Raw genomic sequence first — 23869 nt, forward strand, 5'->3', positions numbered from 1 at the left:
TACAGAGTAACAGTCAAAACGTGTTTCTTAAGCATTTAAAATTGTTCCTGTTTAAATAGGGCATATATGGAAAAAATATCGATATCGCGATATTGGCACGTGCGATATGCATATCGAAAACACGTGCGATAACTTAGCATTTTTTTATTGTAAAAATTAAGCATTTCTTAAATCTAAACTTTCAGTGTCACGTTCTGTAAAGTTGTCAGTTTGTACTTCTATGTCTCGTTGTCGTTTACGTCTCCGTCTGTCTGTGGGCTGTGCGGCGCAGCTCGCTAGACTCGGTTGCTATGGCGACGCGTCTTGCAAGCGCAGCTCAGTATATACACGGAAGTAAGACTAACTTATGAGCGCTACTCAAACACGAGTGATCCAGTCATTCATCCCATTTAACCCCCTTTGCTAAAGCAACATATTGTACGTTCTTCTCATCTCGACTCGGTTGTTTTTAGCGTTTTTATAAGATCGTGGAACTTCCGAACAAGTGTAAACCTGTCCGTCTTCGCTGTATACTAATGAGCTAAGTTGTTAGCGTCAGGTCATTTATAAACAGTTATGGTTGCATGTACAAGGAGGTGGGATTTATTATTGATTTGATAATACCGCGACGCGCCGGCGGCTCCTCTCTGATGTCGCTCTGGTTTCGCGGTAAACCGATGCAAGTCCCGCGAAAACTGAGAATTATAAGTGATATTTTTCTAATTATATTTAAATAAACTAAAGGTAAATATCGCATAATAACCCCCGGACCTCCCCTACAGTACTCGCAGCTGCGTGTGCATGTGGCCACATTTTTGGGTGAAAGAAAAAAATATCGCATTAATATCAATATCGCAAGTCAAGAGCCCAATATCGAACATAGCACATATTTCCGATATCGTGCAGCCCTATGTTGAAATATGTTTCTGCAAAAAGCAGCACAAAATCAAAGAGATTCTACCTTTTTTATTTTAAAGGTTGAATCTGAAAAGCCTCGCTGCTAAATATACCCGGGCCTCTGAGTTACGAGTGGACTTGACAGATGGGTCCAAAGACTAGGCTTAAAGAGCGCTCTTTGAAAGCTCGTATAAAGCAACACAATGCTGCCACCATAAAAGAGCTGGAGTATGAAACAAAAATGCCTGCAGTTGGTTTCAAAACAGCCACACTAGCGGGATGCAAATCGACTCGAAGAGACTCTGAGGAACAAATAAAACATGAATAATAAATGAAACACACACGGAGAGTGTTAACATCAGTCACTGGAATTACCTTTTGTTTGTTTTTGTCTCCGTTGATAATCATCCAATTTACCCGATTTCTGTGAATGTTATGACTAATCTTTCGTACGTGGTTTCAGCTTTTTGATTTAATGGCTCATAAGCTGCTTAATCAGAAAAGCTAATGGCTGTTATCACTCACTCGGTGGGGAGCAATGAAAAGACGGATGGAGGGAAGCCGGATGGATTTGAAGTGACAAAGAGAAACACATGAGCTTGATGGACGGATGTGACGGAAGATAAAACGTGCATTAGTGTTAAAGGCTGTTAATGAAGTAGAATAAATGGATCAGTTGTTTGGAAGCTTATTTCATTTCTGACAATTTATTGGTTTAATTTTGCGATATCACAATAAATGGTCCATTAAAACAGCAATACATTAACATTTTTACATTATTATTTTGGGGGTGTAACAAATACTCAACTTATACAAATACTCGAATAAAACGAGTGGACTACCTGAAATACTTAAATTATGGGTGTTCACTGTTTTTTCTACACCTGTAAACAGGGATCTATCAAGTTGTGCTATTTAACCACTAGAGGGTTCCGTCTCTTTTCAAACACCTCCTAATCCCATTTAAAAAAAAAGCCATTCAAGTAAGTATCAGACAAAACATATTCTTGAAACAGTATGAAATTATAGCAAACATAACAGTTAATCAAAGAACTTTATTTAACATTTTTAAGTCTTTTTTTTATTACAATATAGAACTTAAACTAATTTTTACATAAGTTGGGGCCAGGTACAATCTTTTTCAAGTTTTTAATTGTTGCTTTTGTAGCTTAAAGTAAAAAGACAATATAATGATACTGAAAGTCAAACATGCAATGAATACGTGAACAATTGTATAGATATGAATATTTGAAATTAACATGTATATCATTATTATTAAACTAAACTAGGCTTGAATGATTTTGAAAAAAATACAATAATAATCAAATTAAGATTTCTTTTTAACCAAATCTGTATCTAATTAGTTATTTTTTGGTCATACTTAACAATTCATTGTATAGTAAGAATTACCAACAATATTATTATAATATAATTATTATTATTGATTGAATTGACATATACAATTGATTTGAGTTGATATACAAATAGATTTAGGTGAAGTATATATTTTTTTTAATTTTCAACAGCAAAAATAAAAACCATATCTAACATAGCACTTCAAAAGACACCTGGAATGAACATTATACCAAATAGTTATGAATATCACATAAATTGAGGGCAAAAATAAAAATAAATAACTCAGCACTTAAAAAAACATGTTAATTTCCAGCGATTTACATTTTATGCCATTTTAAATATAAATAAAAAACAACACTGTGACAGACTCTTTGTCTTTGTCCGCTCTTGTTTCTGCCAAAGCGATTTCCAACAGTTTAAAATAAGACAAAGCAAGTTTGACATCATTTCTTCTCATTTGTTGGATTGACTTTGAATGCTGTGTCACTTTTAAATTAAAAGGAAAGAAAGGAAAATAATACTTTTTGAGAAGAATAACATATTGTACCTCAAAAACTAAAATCCATTGTACAACATGGAATGGAATAGAATGAAAAAGATTTTAAATTCTGTAATATTTTTGGGCTAATTTCATTTTATTTTACTCCTAAAGGAACGGAAAGAAAACAGGAAGCATCGTTTTGACGCCCAATAAAATCAGTTATTGCCAAAGAAGTCCGACTTCTTTGTGAACTTTACGCCCGAACACGCCTGTCTCCGAGGCCGAACCCCAACTGAAAGACTCCACTCCGGTCGATTCATGTCGACACATGACGGATCACAAGTCACGACATGCACCTTGGAAACAAAAACATGCATATGAATAGACTCCAGCAGCAACAGCGTTGCTAACAACCACAGGTATCGATGCCCAGAAGTGACAACGGATGAATTTACAATCCAGCGGTACATCATCGGAAAAAACATTTTTACCGTCACTCTCATTTTTCCGTACACAGCATTAGTCGTACCCTTGTGTGCTCGGCAGGAGGTCGACGGGTCACATTGACTATCTGTCGCCAATCAACCGTCGAGCAATCAATGGAAAATATGTGGGAAGCAATTACTGTTAATTTCCTGTTAATCAGCGAGTGAAACACTTCAAATGTCAACTACGTTTACGCGTCGAAAGGATAGAAACGAAGCTATTTAATGACACAGTTCTGCAGTGGATGAATAGAAAAAGAAAACAGCTTTTAAATAGACCCACTTTTAAATCCTTTCTTGACTGGTCATAAGGTCATATAAATGTTTTTCTTATTTCTGATTCGTTTCTACAGAGATATCAATGTTCCTGAGATAATATAATGCAAAAATAAATAAATAAATCGAACACCCAGAAGATAAACAGGTGCCTTTGTTGAGGCACATCATAAAAAAGTTTTCTATTGAATACATTCATGGACAGATCAATTATTTAATCATGAATAAATACAGAAATGTTGAAGCGCTGGTGTGAAGGATAACTTTTCAACTTCTTCTAGTTTTCATGACCTTTTTATGTCTTTGGAAAAGTATAAAAATATATTTTTGGATAATAAAATAAGAGGGTTTTACTTTCTGTTTTCACCATTGAGTGAAGAAAATGTTAAGAAACTCTTTCAGTTTCCTCTACTTGCTGAAAGAAACTCCAAGAGTGGCAAGAATATTTTCACAGGTCAAACGAAATGTATGTTTACTTAACAATCTATAATAGGATTTTTCTTTTTGTTCTCCTTATCCAAACATTTACATCGAATTCCTTTTCTTAAACCTGAAATCTTGACACACATAACCTCGATCATAATCTCATCTTAGACACTGGCATCTTTAGAAGTCATCGTATCTAAATTAAACACATAATTACACAAAATTGATTTGACAAATGAGCTGTAAACAAGTCTCAGTAAATCCAACATAATGCGTTAGCCACGCATTTAATCAAGGTGACATTGGTGACTAAATGTGTGTCTTCTTACATTTTTACCAGATACACAATCTAAGAAAACATCATCATTATTTTTCTTACTATCTTCCATCGACACTAAAAATGACATAATGGGTCTCCGCATATACCTGGATAACAATCGAGCCATTGTGTGCAAAAAGTAAAGTAGAGCACAGACAATAGCGACCCACACTACTGTCACGGACCATTAAAAGGCTCAAATAGACAAAAACACCTGATGCTCCACAAAAGAGCTGACTCAGCTGAAGCCTCTATGATAACATGTTTTCCATGCAACAAATCTCCTGTTGCATTTGTTTCATGGTGTTCACTTTTGTTTTTGTGCGTCCCATTGTAAGAAAAGATATAAGTTCATGGATAATCGACAAATTTGAAGCTGATATTTACATTTTGCCAAGTCAGCTTTAAGCATTTTTTTTCCCACAATATATATTATTTTAGTGTCATAGAATCATAATTTGAAATCAAAGGTGATCCTGTAGATCTTTCAGAAAAGTAAGTAAGAAAGTAAGTCATTTGTATTTATATAGCGCTTTTCCAGACCAGGGTCACAAAGCGCTTAAACAATCAAAACAATATTCAATAAAATATATACTTTAAAGGTCAAGATAACACTGAGAACAACACAGGAGTTCCAGGAAATCAAGGAAAAGCCTGAACAGATAGAAATGTTTTAAAATGTTTCTTGAAGGAGTCAGTAGATCCATGAAAGTCCTCAACTTTAGCTTTTTAGTTGACCATAACTAGGCGAGGGATTTTTATTCATTTTAATGTAGGACCACTAGTTGGCGTGTACTTCTGATGAAGCATCAGGACGTGTTATTTGTGGAAGCCCTCGACCTGAGTGACGTTTCTTTTGGAAGTCGTGCTCCTTTAATGGAGATTATTTTTCTAATAAACAGTGACCCTGCATGATTTTTCCTATTGGGATTGGTTATAGCTCGTCTTTTTATTTATTTTGGCAGTCACCAGTAAGTTTATAAATAGTTTACCCAAGAGATAATGAAGAAATTATGTATTTCTAAACTATCTATTTAATTTAAACCAATTTTTTTTGCTTATATTTTCCATTCTTGTTCATTCAGCATGAGCTCAGGCTCATTGATGAAAGCGAAAAAACTGAGTTTTAAGAAGTGAAAAATCCGGATAGAGTATGTAACGTATGTGGTCCTAACGTTTCTGTACTCGAGAAAAGAGCATCACAAAGAAATACACAATACTTCCTTGTTTATCGTGGGGCATTAGAGCAAATCTTAGATAGACTTTATTGAGTAGTGACCATAACCTTTGTCACTTATTTAAATTAACAAAAAATTGTCATCCCTCTCAACAACCATCTCAGTAACAGTCACCTGAAAAAAAAAACTTTTGACAGCAACATTGATGTAGACTTACATCACTTACATACAGTTATGTAAACACCATTTAGTTGTCACTAAATAGAGCAGCGTGTAGAAAGGCATGATGGGAGTTCACAGTTCTGTTGGCATCATAAGAAAGCTGGGTGCGGTAATGAGAGCCTCCCACTAAGATCTGTTATCGTGTTGAAGTTTCTCTTGCAATATAAATAATGACCAATAACTTCCTGGTTGCATCTTGCTATGATATTAAAATATGTGTATCAACTTAAGGTAACTGTACAAAAAAAAGAGAATATTTTACATTATACACGTTCACGTTTTCTGTTTAATAATATTTTTCTACTACAAAAACACATTTTATTTGCAATATGTTATTTGCTGTAATGAAAAAAAAAAGAAAAAAAGAAAAAAGGTACATGCAGATCTCTATCGCAGTACGAAGATTGTGCTCCGTCCACATTATTGTTTGAGTATCTGACCTCAGAATCTGTTTTATCATGTAACTGGAAACGTGGAAAACAGATCAACAGTTGGTCCACTGAGTGCCACGACGACGTTGTTGTGGTTCCGGAAAAGCTCCCCAGAGTCTCGTTAACAAATCACAGATAAAGGGCCGAGAGAAGAGGACACGTCCGCCTCCATCAGACACTAAATGTCAAACTTGCTTTAGGGACTCTGATCCGGTCAAATGTTGCTCCGTTAACCATTAAACACAAAAACCTTCAGAATTCTTAACTTGAACATTAAAAATCTGCTGACATAAAAACCTTTTTTAACATTTCCATGAGGAAAATCTGTATTTTATTATTATATTTTCTATGGTAATAGCTACTATAAATATATAATAATATGTATAAATATCCTTTCAGTATCAACATCATCTATCATGTGTATAAAGTATGGACAACAGGGAATACAAGTGGCCCTTTGTCTGTATTTATCTGGCCCTCGGCTGTGCAACGGAGCATGTGAAAGTCTCCCATAGGTTTGTGTTTGGAAAATTATTGTGCTTCTGATCTCATTTTTATGTTATTTTTTTAACATTATTTTACTTACAATTTTGAAGGACTTTTCGTTTGTTGTTTTCTTTTACATTGTATCTATTTTTTTGCTCAAAAGAATTTATTAAAAAAAATGTATGTCCCACTTTTGAAAGAAAACTAGTATATTTTTTCCCCGCATTTGCATTTAAATCTAATTAAAATGTGTTCTTAATCTATAAGCTTTCTTTAAAATGGTTTTATCTTTTTAATTCCATTCCTTTCCCTAAATTGAAAATCTCTAAACTGTATATGACCTGAAATAATAATAATAAAACATATTTACTCTACTATTTTTAATGACTTTATATTGAAAATGTGTTTAAAATAATAGATATCACTTTTCAACCTGTTTAAACAAGGACTTTCACCACTAAAATCATAAAAGTCGATCATGTTCTTGATTCATTTCCCCATAAAAGTAGAAATAAATGGAGCAATATGTGCGAGTCGCGATGCATATATTGTTCACAGTGTTTCATATCCCGGTGAGAAATCAAGTTCGGTTATTGAGCAAGAAATGAAACTGTAAAGATGCAGACGCCGAGCCAGAAGTCAGGTCTTCAGACTCACTTCTTCTTTCTGACGAATGTCATTTTCATTTACAACCTGATCCACGATGAGCAATACAATGTGGGACTTAAAATACACGTTTAAAAACTTTAATAATCCATCTTGTCCTCCTGTAATCTGAGATTGTAATCTCTTAGTATTTTTAAAGCGGTGGTTTACCCAGCAAGCATTGCTCCCTCCCTCCCTCCCTCCATCCCTGGCGAGCAGACTCTGAACTAAGCCCGGGCGACCAGAGGGTCGAGGATGCAGATGTGAGAGGTCGTAATCTTGAGACCGAGGCCACGCCGCAGACGCGAGGTCGGATTTAGTGGAAGAGGAAGAGTCGATGACGGAGACGCTGAGTGACGGCAATAACCAGGATTTTGAGACGAGGTCATTTCGAGGAGCAGAGTGTTAAATAGAGGCTATAGTTCGCCATATGTTTCAGTAGATGTACGCACACACACACACACACACACACAATCACTCACACACACTAGAATACCACAGTCAGCAGTGGTCCTTCGTTTCCTTCCTTTTTACAATTGATGTTGCCATTTACTGGAAATTATATGTCCCACAGAAAATACATCCCTGAATCAAAAGCAGTTAATCTATCATTTTTGACTCTAATTATAATTATATATATTCTTCTCTTTTGTATTTTTTATTCATGTGTAAGATTACATTTTTACAGGCAAGAAATAAGTGATGAAAGTAAAGAGCGACCGGTAATAAAACAGCATTTACCTACTTCAAAACATTACTTCATAAAAGCAGGTGTGCATCAACACTTCCCTGTTATTTTTTATTTGACAGATGGTGGATATGATGACATTTTTTATAGTTCTCCCACTCAATGTGCGAACCATGTGACAAAGAAAGATGCTCATTGGTTCATTTTCTAACTTGTGAAACGTGATTTTTATAAACAATGCTACAGTGATCACACAGTGTCAATAAAGTTGTAAGTGAACTGACGCAAAGTCAAAGCAAAACTGACCAAAATGTTATATTTAAAAAGAATAATGTGACCCCGGGGTTAGGATTGCAGTACTACAATAGTGTCATAGTGACACACACAGGAAAAATATAGATTATTTTTGCCAGAATATTGTTAGGAATCCTTTACATCCCCTACTTTAATGTACATATATTGAAGAAAAACAATGATGCATCAAGAAAAAACTTTTAGAAGCTCACGACTCACATTGTAAATCTTGTGGCGTTTTTGCAAACGCGATAAATAAAAGGTTGGACTTCAATACCATTGACAAGTTTCCAGGCAATCTAAAAAGAAACCTTGAGAAATTAAAACTCAGACGCCTCCTTCCTCCACCCCAACAACCCCCAGCTGTATCGTATATTGCCAGACAATGACTCATTTCATTCCTTGACACACATCACCTTTTTGGCTTTATTTTCATGTCCGTCTGAGTTTCTGCATCACATCTGCTTCTTGGTTGAAGCCAAAGAATTAGGACAGATTATGTCAGACGGACGCGAGTAAAGCTGCAGCTCTTGAGAAATGGTCAATCAAAGCAGGTTAGTACGTAAGAATAACAACATTTTATATTAGTTATGCCAAAAAACATCACTGTTTTGCATCAATATTTCAGCTATTTTTTTGGGCAATTTCAATTTAAGCAGCAAGATTAGATAAAAATAATGAGTTTCAGTTTCAATTATTTTATTCCATTAAACTGAATCAATTATTCGACCGATGTTCCAAAGTTCAACATAAATATGCATCCACTGACATTTCCAGTAACTGCCTCATTTGCCCAAAGTTCAAGGGAAAGGTCTCGGAACGAGCTAAATTAAAACAAAAATAATAATATAATAATTTCCCAAACATTTTCACTTCAACCAAATTCAATTAATTACAAAAAAAAGTGGTATTTACTACTTTACCTGCACTTTTAAAAGAGGGCATTACCACCATCATTAGAAAAGCACCAATATTGAATAAAGCCACAAGCTTAGGACCAAAAAATGAAATCTACAGCCTTGAGAAAATTACAAAATGTCTCAAAATCTACGCGACCCTCTAAGAAACAGTGACCTGAACATCCCTCATAACGCTTTGCCGCCCAGCCAACCAATCAGAGCTGTTGATCCCTTAAACATGGCAAGATAGATGTAGAATTTAAATACAATATTGTGTGTTTAAATAAGGCATCTTGGGAGTTCACTGTTTTGTTGGCACCATAAGTAAGGTGTGTGGGATAATAAGCGACACTTAGTTGTGTGGTTGAATTTCATATTCTCTTCAAATAAATCACTTGTTTCTAGTGTAGTGTGAATAACAATTTGATATAAGTGCGAAAATAAAACCTGCAACACAGTGAGACTGTGTAGATGACGACTGAACACACATTTTCAGTGATGTGTTTAATATGTAAAGAATATCCATCTCGTCTAGATATGGAAAAGCGTACATCTGAAAATAAATAATCCCTTTGGCTTTTACTTCACTTAGAGGCCATTATTCCCTTCAAACAAATGTCACACTGTTCCCTAAAAGCTGCCTACAGTCGTACGTACAATGGTTCCGGACAGAAAAGATTTCTTCGCAAAATAAGAAAACAGCCTTCAGGGCTGCAACCCTGCACATCCAGTACCCGGAGCAGGAGATAACATTCAAATATGGGAACAAGATGAAACAGACTTTTACCTGGAGGTGGATTTTAAAACCACTAAACTCCCGCCTCCTCGCTCAGAGACGCATCTTATCTCTTCTTCATTCCCACTAATCTGAAATCCTTCATAATCCAGAAATTCTGCTAATCGTCGCTCACTCACACCTCAGGCTAAAAAACACTCAAATACTACTCTTCGTTGAGTAAGATCACGATTTGACAAGTTCTTAAAGAGTTTCTATTATGTTCTGCTAAAGATTAAGTGTAATAAAAATGTTCACGTATCCAAGTTATAAATTAATTTTGGGTTACATAATAGTATGTATATTGTTTTAGTATTTTTTTTCCACAAAGAAAATCTAGTTTAATTTTAGAAAGCCAAAGGATTGCTCAATAAAACCTTAGAATTAATAAAAGTCACAATTGTTTATGGTTGTTGAAGAAACACTAACCTCTGATATAATATAAATATACAAGAATATATTTGTAGTATTGTCCAAGTACTTGACTCTGGCGTTGCCGGATTTAAAGTCCACATGACTCTTGACAAATTTAGTAACTTGTTTAATTTGTTTTTAAAACCAAAACATGACTAAACATCAGCTTTAAAAGCTGCAGGGAGTCAACTGTATCCTCTCGTCCTCAGTCGTCGCCGGGATCTAAAGGGATTTTATTGTTCCCTTAAGCTGCTGCAGGAAGTTGATTTGCAACACAAAAATGAACAAATAGTTTTAACCTATTTTCATTAAAAATATATATATTTTTAAGTAGTTTAAATAGGTCTTATTCTTATTATTTCAGGTCATATACAGTTTAGAGATTTTCAATTTAGGGAAAGGAATGAAATAAAAAAGACAAAACCATGATAAAGAAAGCTTATAGATTAAAAACAAATTGTAAGGCGAATATTGAAATGTTCAATTGTCAATTCAAAAATAAGGATTATTTTATTTTATACACACATGAAATATAATCCATAACGTTTAAAAAATAAAATAGGATGAAAGAAAGAAATTTGACATTTTCTTACGACTACTGTTAATTTACATCACTTAAAGCACGTATTTCAAACCAATATATTCAGGGCCAATATACTCTACACTGTAGTTCGTTTTTAAATAAATCTCTGCACTAACTTCATTCATGCTACAGTGATTTTACAAGTGATTTTTTTTCCCTCCAGCCTCCCTGCAACCTTCATAATGGAATAAGCGGTAGAAAATGAATAGATGAATTCCAAGAATGTTTTCTGTTACTGTTACTGTAATTACCCGTCAAAAGTTTTAAATGATAGAAATAATGCTTCCGACTAACAATGTGCCTAATAGTTTTCCCCTTAGGTTAGTCTGACACCATTGACTTACATGTTAAACTTACATAACACGAGCGAGAGACACTTCCCTGTCGGAACATCAAACCGATTACGACGAAAACATCACGTTATGCCACATATGGAGACGTCACATTGACAGACCGTCGCCGCCGATCGCGTTCGGCTACAATTACGCCGTCCAATTATGAGACGCTCCGCACAAGAGCACAATTCTATTGGCGTTCATTCATGTGGATGTTCCTGCAGACAGTAAATTGGATGAGTTCAACGAGTTCAATCAAATCTTCTCGCTAACTGTCCGTGAATCTGCTTCACATGACAGGGGTTCTGAGGGGGGAAAACATCAGCCGGTGATTCCTAGACGAGCCGGATCTTTTTGATGGGAACAGTATTTGTGCGCGGCGGTTAATCCGCGGCGTGTTACTCACACACTCGGGCATTAGTTCTGGTGTCTATTCACTGTCGGCTTATCCTACTCAATCTCTAATCCAAAAGCGCAGAGTGGGAGACGAGGGGAAGCGAACCGGTGGACCTTCCAAATAACATCATAATCACGTTGAATTTGAGGGCTATTTCCCCCCCACACCAACATTTACTGTTTTAGTGGGGTCACGGGTCATTTATTTACGGATGCGAGGATACAGATTCCACCAGTTGCCCTGGCAACATTCGCCCTTATTGGTCAGTGAAGCGGGTTGCATCTGAAGAACCATCAGTCAACTCCCATTCAGAGAAAAGCACAACTCTGCCCTCACTCTTATAAACAAAGGTTTAGTCCCTGAGCTTTGTGTGTGTGTGTGTGTGTGTGTGTGTGTGTGTGTGTGTGTGTATGTGTGTGTGTGTGTGTGTGTGTGTGTGTGTGTGTGTGTGTGTGTGTGTGTGTGTGTGTGTGTGTGTTGATAGGTCTGAGACAATGTTGGTCATCACACTGCTTTCCTGTATCCTGCAAAAGTAGAAAAAAACAAACCTATTCAGTTTGTATATAATCAAATTCCACATTCCTGAGATGACCATCAGTTTGCATTGCAAAGACCGTCTCTACTACGACAATTAAAAATCTGAAGTGCACTGCAGGTGATCTAGAGAAACTCAATCATACCAGGGGCCAAAATACCTCAGGCCAAATAAAAAGTATATTTACCAAACTTTCCCTTACTGGAGAACAAAATAACTTAAGTTAATTTCATTAACTTCGCAAAATGCTTTCAATACCTAAAAGTATTCCATGTTAACAAATGGGCTATAATCAAAATAATAAATTACAAAACACTTGGATAAGTTTGTTGAAGTTGAAATAATAAAATAGAGAATATTTAGCACACTGTGTATTAGGTACAGATACAGTCAAGTGACAGATACACATCCCCCCCCCCATTGCACTAAATTTGTGTCTCATGCCGTCTCAACAGATTTAGCCATACCACTGCTGTACTCAATTAATTACTTACATACTTGAGAAAAGTACTATTCACATTTCTAACACTTAAGATTCAGTGGCGACTGCTCTTCTGTTAGGGTTACTAACATTAACTTTATTCTTGAAATGTCACCGCAGAAGTCCAGCGATACTATAGCGTCTATATTTTGTATCCGACGTTCAATTAACCCATTGATTCAGTTACAAAAAGACATAAACCGGTGTAAAATAAAAAATTTGAGCGATCCAGACACCACCAAAAAGCTGTATTCATATCTTTAATTAATCAAGATTATTCTCTTTGCACCACTAAAAAAAGTTTTACTTTTCTATTCATTTGTGTTGGTTCTAAACTAATTTAAATTGATAAGCATCATTTAGAATCGTAGCACAAACATCCCTTTAAAGGTCTTTCAGGTTCTGTTCCTCCCACTATGATGTTGTTGTGAAGGCAGGATTCTTAATCCAGCTTCTACAAATGACACCCTGGAGCGTCCACAGGTCCATCACAGCGTGGCCACGAGCCTGTGGGACACGATGTATTGCCTTCTCTCCTGATGGTGTCCAATTGGCTGCATGTTTCTGGGAGCAATTGAGTTGAGTCTGCCCTGATGAAACCTACTCGAGCACAGAGAAGACCTCGCTACGAGGCTGCAGCACAGAGCAGAACCCTATTGTCCAGCACCATTCTCAGTTTATCTAATCAAATAAAGTACCCTTTGTGCCCTTTTCTATTCATGTTTTAATTGCCTGCTGCACACAAGCAGGCGAATGAACTGTCTATTTGTTTTTTAAGGTTTTCTACTTTTAATAATACGCTGGTGTCGTCTTAATAGGTGTGTAAGAAAATATCAGTAATCAATAAAAAATCTTTTACCATATTAATATTCAACATGTATGTCAAGCGTGTAGAAAATCATTCAATTTTTTAAATGTATAATTACCATTAACAGGCAAATATTCAGGACGTTTGGTCATGTTTGGTTGCGGTTGTAGATGACATCGGACCCAGATCTCTCTCCATGACCTTCCCTGTACAACGAGTCTGGCTCTTGTTGAGGTTTCTGCCTTCTAATTTTTTTTTCTCGCCGATGCCACACCGGGATTCAGTTATTGTTTGTTCGCTGGGATCCTTTTTTATTATTTTCTCAAATACAGTCTTAGTCATAACTTTGTTATGATATGACACTTTAAATAAAATTGAACTGAATTGAATTACAGCATTCATTACGTCCTCCGCAGCTATAGGAACAGTAAAATCCCACGAGATCCCAGCTATGACTGAGGACGAGAGGATACAGTCAACTCCAGCCGCTTTTAAAGCTGATGTTTGGACATATTTTGGTTTGAAAACAAATGAAAGCAGTAACGACCTCGCCAAGAGTCATGTGGTCTGTAAACACTGCAACATCACAGTCAAGTACTCGACAATAATACAAATATATCCTTGTTCCTACAGTATCACAATATACCTGTATCACGATACGTATCATATCGCCAGATTCTTGCAAGGTCCTATATCACAATGTTTTAGGGAAATATTGTTATCCACAGGTACATCTATAACCTACAGTATATCCTCCCTTGTGGCTTCATAAGTCTGGACACTGAATAAAAAATATGTTCAGATCACAACATTCTATTTACTGAACGCTTCTGGCTTCAACACTTCAGGCAGACTGAATCATCCACAGCATACATACTCTAACCTCCTTGTCAGGTCGTGAATACCTTCACGTCTCTTATACTTATATAAATAAAATCTAGCATGCATTTCATTTCAAGGACCAGGAAGATTCAATCTATTTTATTGTGGAGTTCAACCTCTGCAGAGACCTGTGTCTTTCTGTTAGCAAAATAAATCAGAAAATGGAAGAACATATTCTAATGAAACTTCCAGGAAATGTTGACAATGATAGAAAGCACGTTAGGACTTGAACAATATCATAGTAAAGTTATTTAACTACCATTTGATTAAAGGGACAAAATGTTTGGGTGGGTCAGATCAGGCTTAAACCGGTGGTAAAGCGGTTAATCCGAGGGCGTAAGTTCAATACAACAGTCCGGGGACATCATTTTTGAGAGTCAACACAGTTGTTTAATTGATTCGACTGCATATCAGATGTCGTCAGATGAGCTCTGTGGTCGAGCCGTCCTCTGTCACGGTGGTTTCGTCGAGGATCTGTCTGGATTTAAAGACTACGGTCTGAATAGTTGTGCTCAGAGTATGCACACGTATTACCGGGTGCATTCATGCTTGTAATTGAAGATGTCCACTTGTGATGATCGCCTGGATTTCTTACCATGAACACAAGACGCCCACAAATAACCCCTAGAGAACATTGCTTCCTAGTATGAAATGTTTATTTATAGTAAAGATAATTGGTTGAAACTAACTGCTAAATGCTGCCAATTTTCGAATAGTGGGGACTTAAATATAATAAATATAAGTTGAGAATAATTTTTTCCTGCAAAAAGAAGTACAGACAACTAACTTTAGTGATGTGAGAAAATATTGATACACTTACATTTTCTTTCACGATAATGTATCAATATTCAACAATACTGTATTTTTTTTTCTTTTCATGGGAGAGGCTTTAAAATCAAAGTTTTATTTATATAATAACTATCCTACTACTATTTAAATAAAGATAGAAATATTCACGGTGTTTGTTTGTTCATTTTTGTGTTGCAATTTAAATTCTGGACGCTAGATGGCAACATTTATATTGTCTTGCGCAGCTTAAGGAATAGTGGTATGTTACGAGATTCAGCGATGACTGAGGACGAGAGGATACAGTCAACTCCAGCAAGACATATTTTTGAATAGTGTTGACTTCGTAAAGAGTCATGCAGTCTGTAGATTCTGCAGCGCCAGAGTCAAGTACTACAAATACATCCTTGTTCCTAACAGTATTACCATATTTTGCGTCATTGCCCCTGTATCCTGATACGTATTGTATTGCCAGATTCTTGCCAATACACATCCCCCCCCTGACCTTTCCAAGCAGTTTATATTGATGCTTTGATAAACCAGATCATCTTTGGTGCTCTGCTGTTCCGGAAAAAAAAACTCTTCCCTTACCAACGTCAGTCGTCTCTCATCGACGAGAGTATAATCTCACAGCTGTTCCCGGAATAGTGTGTCAGCACATTTCACATGTGTGCCAAGTGTCTGCTGCTGCTCAGGTTATCCATTCAGAAAATAATATCTGGTGCCGGTAGACAAGGCGGCTGTAATGAGGTGTAGACAAATTTAAGATGTAAAATAATACTTCTAAATTCAACACTATTTTAGATTAGCGTTGGATCGGACCCTCAGTGAGACACTGTGTCTTGAGAAAGCGTGTGTGAAACTTAACAAGAACATTCCAGTGATATAAAAAAGATCAGAATCAAGAAAAACATCAATTGCTAATTTGTTGTGATGAATCCACACTTCACTCTGGGTATTTCTAGACTCTTGGAAAAGCACAGAATTTTATTAAATTATTAATTCAAGTATAAAGAAAATGTATATAGTAACAATTGTTATTTCAAATCTTAAAAGCACAATTAAAAAACAGATAATTTTAGAAAACAATTATGTGGACTGATAATGATTTATTTTCAAGCGTCATGGAAAAATTGTATTGACATTTTATACCGTAAACAACTAGGTTTTGGTGTCCATGTTCCCTGCAGTTATGAAGCTACTTTCCAATACAACCTTCAATGGACACTATTCAAATATTTTGCATCTCACACAAGATAAAGACAGAAATCTCTTTGGCCTGCAAAGAGTGTAAAAGTCGTCTTGTTTTGTGGCGTTCTAAATATATACATATCTTTAAAGATATATTTTTAAATCTATTCATAAATAAGATCTTCAATCGGATATAAAAACATTAAGTTGGTGAACATTAAAAAAAAAAATCACACAGTATTCTTATTTAAATATCATTTTGTACAAACCAACAACTGGTAAATGTCAGGGAAATAAAAATACAACCAAATTGAACAAGCTGTACTTTAAATAATTGGAAAAACACACAACAGTTTTTCATAGACTGCATGTGAAGCTATTATCATGCATTAAATCTGTTTTTCTTTTTCTTTCCGGCATCTCCCTGGAATGTGCACCCTCAAATAAAAGTGACTAACAACACAGTCACAACAACTGCCCTTGAGCACGGCGCTCCATCCTGCACCTACGCAGTGGCAAAGCAGTAAATATGTTCTGGCTTGTCTGGAGAGATGCTCAGTCAACATTCTGTGAATTACCCCCCTGACAACAAATCATCCTGGGACTCGAAGGTCCGCCTCCATTCTCAGTGGTGTTTGCGAGTTGAAAATCCTGTTTTTCTTCACGTGGACAACATAGCAGGGAGTCATAATTCACAGTAATAGATGCAGGTGATAAAAAAAAAGAAAACCCTGCTTAGCTCCGTCAGTACTTATGTTTCTGATTGACTCCAGATGCAGTTTCATGAAGGATCCTAAGAGTGACCGTTAGGAGTTGAAAGGCATTTTTCTGGGAGGTGTAACTCCACGTTAGGAATCTGACAGACTCGCCTGCCGTGTGCATGATTGTATCGTGCTGTATGTGCAAGACGCCCTGCAACTGGGTCACCGTGGCATGTCAGGGCTCTCAACCTGTGTCGCCTTTTATTAAATTGATAAAAGATTCACGTGAAAGCAACACAGTCAGTCGCATGTCAGAAAAACAACCTTTTATATTACATCAGGCATGAAGATCATTTACAATAAACCCAATGTAGGATCAGGAAAAGGGGTTTCGATTTTCAACAGCAATGTATCGATTGTTTTTGGCTTTCAAATCATCATTATCATTATTTATATTTCGATAAAGTGTGTAAAATGTAAAAAAAAAGAAGCCAATATTCACTGCTATGGTTCATTTTAGTGTCGCAATTAAAATATACAATCTTTACGTCCTCAAGATCCCGGCGGTGACTGAGGACAAGAGGATACAGTCGACTGAAGCCGCTTTAAAGGCTGATGTTTTGACATAATTTGGTTTCAAAACAAAAGAAAGCAGTTACACAATACTACAAATATATGCTTGTTCCTATAGTATCACAATATATCATAAGGTTGCCCCTGCACAGTGATACCGATCGCCAAATTATTGACAGTACAAACACTTGCTATTCTTAATCCATGTAAACGTTGACATATTATTGATATTACATAATGCATCTTCAATGGTAAATGAACAATGACAACTGATATACTACAATTAAAGGTACTTGTAAACCATTGATACAAATGTAATTCATAAATACACCATTTCATTAGAAAAGCTACTGGTCAATTGTTTTTTTCTCGAATGAAAATCAAATTAAATAAAAGGCACAAAAAACATTATTAAAAAAGTGTTTTATGTAAACAAATGAAAGCATATAAATGAATAAAAATGCTTTTTTGAAATGATTTGCTGGACATACTTTCTTCTACGTATACATTCTTCATTTGTCAAAACAATGTCGCAATTGAACCCAAAAGTGAGTTTAAACAGTGGTTCCTGTGCAAGAGGTTTGTTGTTATTCAGTAATAAACACAAAAACTCACCATGTTACCGTCGACAGCTCGACTCTCTCCAGACTTCTGGGGAACTTTCACCCAGCTCAGGTCTCACAACCTCCGGACATATCCTCCCTCAGTGAGTCTCATCCCCTAAACTTCTCCATGACCTCCCTGGACGAGGTAAATGCCATCGCGGTGGTTCACACTTGTCGCTTATAACCGGAGGAAACCGCAGCGTAGAAATATGTGTGTGTGCCTCTTTTCTCTCGGCAGACAGCCCGGCGGTAATCCTCCGCTCCCGGAGCCGCACCAACACAATGTGTGATTACGCCCCGCCCACCGCGGGGCTAGTAGGGAGGGGCTGTGAGGGATATCAAATACATCCGCAGGTTTTTAATTCATCAGGCGCGATCACGGCGTTCTTTTTCTCCAAAGTGTAAAAACAATAGCGTGTTTAAATGTAAAAGTGTTAGTTTTATGAATGTAAAATACATTTTTGAGGCTGGACACGTGGCAAGTATTATTAGTATGCAACTAAATATTTGTTGGGGGATAACTGCAGCGCTTGCTTGCAGTGGACAGTACCTAAGTGTTAAGTTGCTTTGACTAAAATGAACTATTTCAGAACACATTTATAACAAATGAAAATACGATTTATATAGATATATTTAAACCATTGGAATTCCTTGAATGTCTCGCTATTACAGTTTAGAAAAGTTGAAATTTTCTTGAAAGGATCGCAGTTCACTCCACCACTAATAAAACTTGTTTAATAGGTTTCATGACATTCATTTGAAAAAAAAAAAACACTATAAATTTTCATTAAATGTATCTATTAGAAATCATATCCATCTTTGCAGCCTTGCATATCTTGTGTTTAAAAATATACCCTTCACTGCTATGTAGTGAAAATAATATGAATTTTCTCTCTCAGTGGCCACATTAATATAAATATAATATATATCACAAACGTAAAAATATACTGAAACTGAAAAGAAAGGTGTCAAGAGCCAAGATATGATGGGAAAAAAAGGAAAAACAACAACAAACTGCAAGTAAGTAAAGGAATAAAAAACTAACCGATACATGCCAATGAAATATTTATAAATGCATAAACCTTTAAAAAAATAAATAAACGATGGAATGAAAGAAGGTATTGTTATTTGTCTAAATATAATCGAAATATTTAAAGAATTATTTTGAGTGGCAAGAAATATTCACAATTAGGACAAATAAATAAAAGGGAAAAAACGACTTTAGAAAGTTTTATTTAGAGTTAATTTAATAATAAATACAAAATAAAATTGTTTGCCATCAGAAACCATTTCTACATGATCTTTGACCTCATAAGGGACCACACGAAGTCAGTTAAAGGGACACATAGTGACTTCAACGATTGATTTATCTATTTTAAAATACATTTCTGTTTATATCTTTAATCTTTCATTCTTTTAATTTTCTCACTTGTTTACATGCGCACATTTATAGATAGTTTTTTTTTTATTCAAGCATTAGGTTTTGATTACATTTATGGGGAACAAAAATATCAACAATCCAAAAGATATCATTGCATCTAATAGTAATGTTCTATGATCTGTCAATGCAGTCACTATAACTGCTAAACATCAATGAAATATGGTTATGAAAGTTGAAAATATAATAGCAAAACCATTTAGCAAAACGTTGATAACTAGTAGATGTTTCTCTCTTTCTCTTCCTCAGTTCATTGAAATATGTATTTATGAAAGCATCAAGTAGGATCTGCCCACATGACGATCATACACTGATGCTTCTTGGGTCTGAATAGTTGACATTCTTCTCCAGGAATCCTCCCTCCTTGAAAGGATGAGCATAAACCGGGGCTAAAGCTGGGTCAAACTAACATAAATAATGAGAACTGGAGATCTGGAGTTCATATTTCCGATTAAAGGAACACAAAACAACCCACACAAATGGTCCGTGGAACATGTCGTCAATTATTCAAACACTGTTCTGTCGCTACCTATCGGATGATTTTATTCACAAAGCGAAGTGACATTTGACCCAGTGCTGTGGGCTGATTGTCCAGACACATGTTTAGATATTTATAGTCCCAGGGAAGTCTGCTGTAAACTCACTGTAATCTCTCTTAATCTTCTTATCTTTTAGTTTCACTACAACATCCAGTGCACGTTCACTGGTTCAACCAGCTGTTAATTGTCATTACATGGACGAGGTTATGCCTAATGAACACTGTGAGACAGACCCGGGCACAGCACGGTTCAGGGGCCACATGTGGCCCTTAGCATTTTGTAATTTTCGTAGTATTGTGTAACCCAGATAGAGTCAGATTAAAACCAATTAACTGATCAAGAAAGAACGTCTCTGTCAGCCTAATAACAGTCTAATTCTAAACTTAAAAAGGTTTTATTTTATTAATAATATTTATGATTATAGTTGTTTTATTCTGTTTGTTTATATATTTTTGGTTAGAATTGTTTTCTTTTGTTTATAATGCTGGGATATAATTTATTTGCCCAAAAACAAGTTTCTCAAAAAAATGTTTTATCCTCAAACTCCACTACGAGGTAAAACAAGATAAGCAAATAAGAAATTTGGTAAAAGAGTTGTAGGTAATTTGCTTATTAGAAGTACAGAATATAAGGTGAATACACGTATTTCCCTATTGATATACACATTTATATGTGTATTTATTTCCCTATAGCCATTTAAAGGAGTGTATTTAGAAACGTCTAATATATTGTTACTTCTTTTTCCCTGGATGTCTCTTATTATTAACTGATTACGGCACTTTGTTTTTTCGTTACTAAAATATATGTATGTGTTTTTAATTAACTGTCAAATATGTTTGGTCCAGAGGTCTTTCAAACCTTACATTTAAAACATTCATTATTAAACGATTTCAACCAAATGAATAGATTCATTATAAAGATAGAATTTTCCATGTATTTATTTGTGTTAAAAACCCAAATAACTGTCTGTACGTTTGCCACACTTGGGTATTTCAGAATGATATATTTGACTATTTTACAAGCAAAACCAGATTTAACCAGTTTTCCCCTTGGACTTGAACACTCATGTGCTCCTGCCTGCATGACCACCACCTGAGGGGGAACTTGATCTTGTGCCACTGCCTTTTAAGTCAGGAAAACCTGCGCCGATAAAAAAAAAAGGCTCTTTTTCTTCCTTATTTCCAGACTGATGTGTGCTGGCAGCACAGACTCCAGACACCAGCCTTTGAGATAAAACCCTGAGATGTGTCACTGCAGACACCAAACAAAGACCTTAAATGACCACAATAAGAAGATTAAAATAGGTAGTTATCAGCGGTTAGTTAGGATCCAGCATATAATGATGATGTTGTTGATGGGTTTTTGTTTACCTAATCGATAATAAACAACACAGATACCTTTTTTATATGCAATGGATACTTTAGGAGAACAGACGGACGAAGCATTTCTGCAACTTTTCTGCACAACACAAGCCAAAACAATAATGAAAGCTTGACTGTTCCCAATTAAATATTTAAATGATAAATGGATCCAGAGGGAAATCTAAATTAATCTTGGTATGTACATTCAGCAGTTATCAACGTTTTCTGAAAATCCTGTCGAATGTTTTTGAGTTATTTTGCAAAGAGACATAAATGCCAACAATCAAATAACCTCCTTGGCAGAGGCAACAATCCATCCTTAAATTATAAAACAAACTGGTTCCAAGTGAAAATTAAGGATGTGGTTATTTGAGTCAGTTTTACTAAAGAAAGTCAGACTAAATAGTGAGTTTACGATCATCCTGAATCCTGAAGAAAGTGACAATCTGTGACAATCGTTGCGAAAATGAATGGTCCACATACATCTAGATCAAATTTGTGACAAGGTATGACAGGAAGAGATTATCTGAACTCTTTCATAGAAATGTAATACAAAGTAGTGCATTAAAGGAATGAAGTAGTGGTATAAATAGAAATGAAATCATTAAGTTGGTGGATTTTTGCTGATTATTTTCTGACTCAAAAAAACACTTAACAATATGTTCATGTAATTCTAATCTTATGAATCTCTAGCTAACATAATCCTTTAAGGATTAAAAGTGGTATCAAATGTGCACGGCGGCACCGGCGGCGGTCTTGTCGATAAAAGGGTTAAAGTAGTTTGCTTAGGAACAGCTAGAACTTCAGATTTGACCAATTTAAACCAACCTTTGGCCATGAACAACTCTTCAGGTCGATTTAAAAGGGTGCGTTTATTTGAACTTCTCTGTAATGATTCACTCATTCGCTTCATGTCATCTATCAGATATGTTTTTTCTACTTGAAGGTTAGAAGGAAATAAAGGGACCGAAAGGTTGACAAAATCAGTGCCACTAACTCAATGTTGCTTCTTTCTAAGGGTCTCGATGGTTTCGGGATATTCGATAAATGTCACAAGTGTGTCAAAGAGTGTTTGGTGTGTCTACTTCTTTAACGGCATTTATTGCCCAGACTCCATTGTTTCCTCCTCTTATGGTTTGTATTCTTTATGGACATCCTGGCGTGCTTCCTGCTTCTGTCTTGGCCCAGAGCTGATACTGCTGGAGACATATCAGAGAGAGCTTCACTGAGCGTCCAGTACAGGAGAGTTCCTGGTCTGAACACTCTGTTCGATTAGATACAGTCATCCGCTTGGATTTTATAATTGTTCGATTGAAGAAGATACACTTCCAAAGAAATGTTGTTCTTTCCTACAAGATACATTTTTTATTTTCACTTCTTTGAGCACATTGATTCATTTTATATTAGCCTCATTGAGGTGAGTGATAGACTAGTATTGAATAGGTTCCCTTGTGGGTCTCCTAATGTTACCCGATGGGCTAAATTTGGCCCCTTGGTTCTAAATTGGACATATATGTCCCGTACTGTGGACCCCGTGTGACCGAGTCGCGGAGAAATATAAAATAATTTATGTTGTTTCTGTTTTATTTCTTATTGCTGTCCTGTTTTTTTTAATTAGATTAATGCTATATAACCCTGTGACTCTTCGTCAAGATATTTATTCAGTCAGGTTTTCAATTAAAATAAACGTTTAATACAATTAATACAAACACTAAATGGGAACATGTTGTTGCATAGAAACCAGTCCAGAGCTCCTGCTGATTCAGAAATATGGTTATTGGATTTATTTTTTATGCACTTAATGTTCATTATTTTCCTGGTAATGCATATTTTAATTTGATCTTTTTTAGATTAAAGTCAAAATAATGTTTTTAAACCCATCAACCCATTCAGTCAATCAATAAAGGGGCCAAAATATTTTTTCAATCTGAGGCGAGGGCAAAACAAAATGTAGATTTAGATTTGTTTTCTTGTATTGTCTTTTAATTTTTTGACGCTCAATTTATCCAAATTATCTCATTTCCTCTTCACTAAACCGCTTTACTTGTATTGTTCACATCCATCGTCTCTGTTATCTTACCCTCATGTCGACTAATGGTTGGGATTATTTTCAGAGTAATCTGGTCCTTTTTAGATGTATAGGTCCAAATGTAATGTAGTTGCTGGAGCTCAGCTGTCTTCGACTTCATCTTCGTCAAAAAAGACAAACTCAAAATCATCCAAATACCTCCATACTGCTCGTCTGGAACAACCATCTTGTATTAAAGCCTTGACAAGAGGAATTGTTTTGGAAAAACTTAAACAAGTATATATTTTAAGCTTGTTTGTAACAGAAGCTAAAAGGCTAACATGCTACACAGACAGGAAGTACTCTGGGATGTCTTTTTGGATGAAGACAACAGA

The 23869-nt window shown here is 35.8% G+C and overlaps 1 protein-coding gene across 2 annotated transcripts in view; it reads right to left on the reverse strand.

Annotated features, from left to right (window-relative positions):
* tmcc3 (transmembrane and coiled-coil domain family 3) overlaps positions 1-23869 on the reverse strand; it is a 53165-nt gene that overhangs the window by 13513 nt on the left and 15783 nt on the right. Inside the window, exon 1 of one of the 2 annotated variants that reach the window (XM_087786533.1) lies at positions 18139-18393. The exons of the other annotated variant lie outside the window; for it this stretch is intronic. Coding sequence (XP_087642659.1) covers positions 18139-18141 — 3 coding nt within the window. The 5' untranslated portion in view covers positions 18142-18393. Of the gene's footprint in view, positions 1-18138; positions 18394-23869 lie in introns of those variants that run through there. 2 annotated transcript variants of the gene reach the window in all.

This window comes from Callionymus lyra, chromosome 3 (genome assembly GCF_982586985.1).
Source record: "Callionymus lyra chromosome 3, fCalLyr1.hap1.1, whole genome shotgun sequence".
Lineage (NCBI taxonomy): Eukaryota > Metazoa > Chordata > Actinopteri > Syngnathiformes > Callionymidae > Callionymus > Callionymus lyra.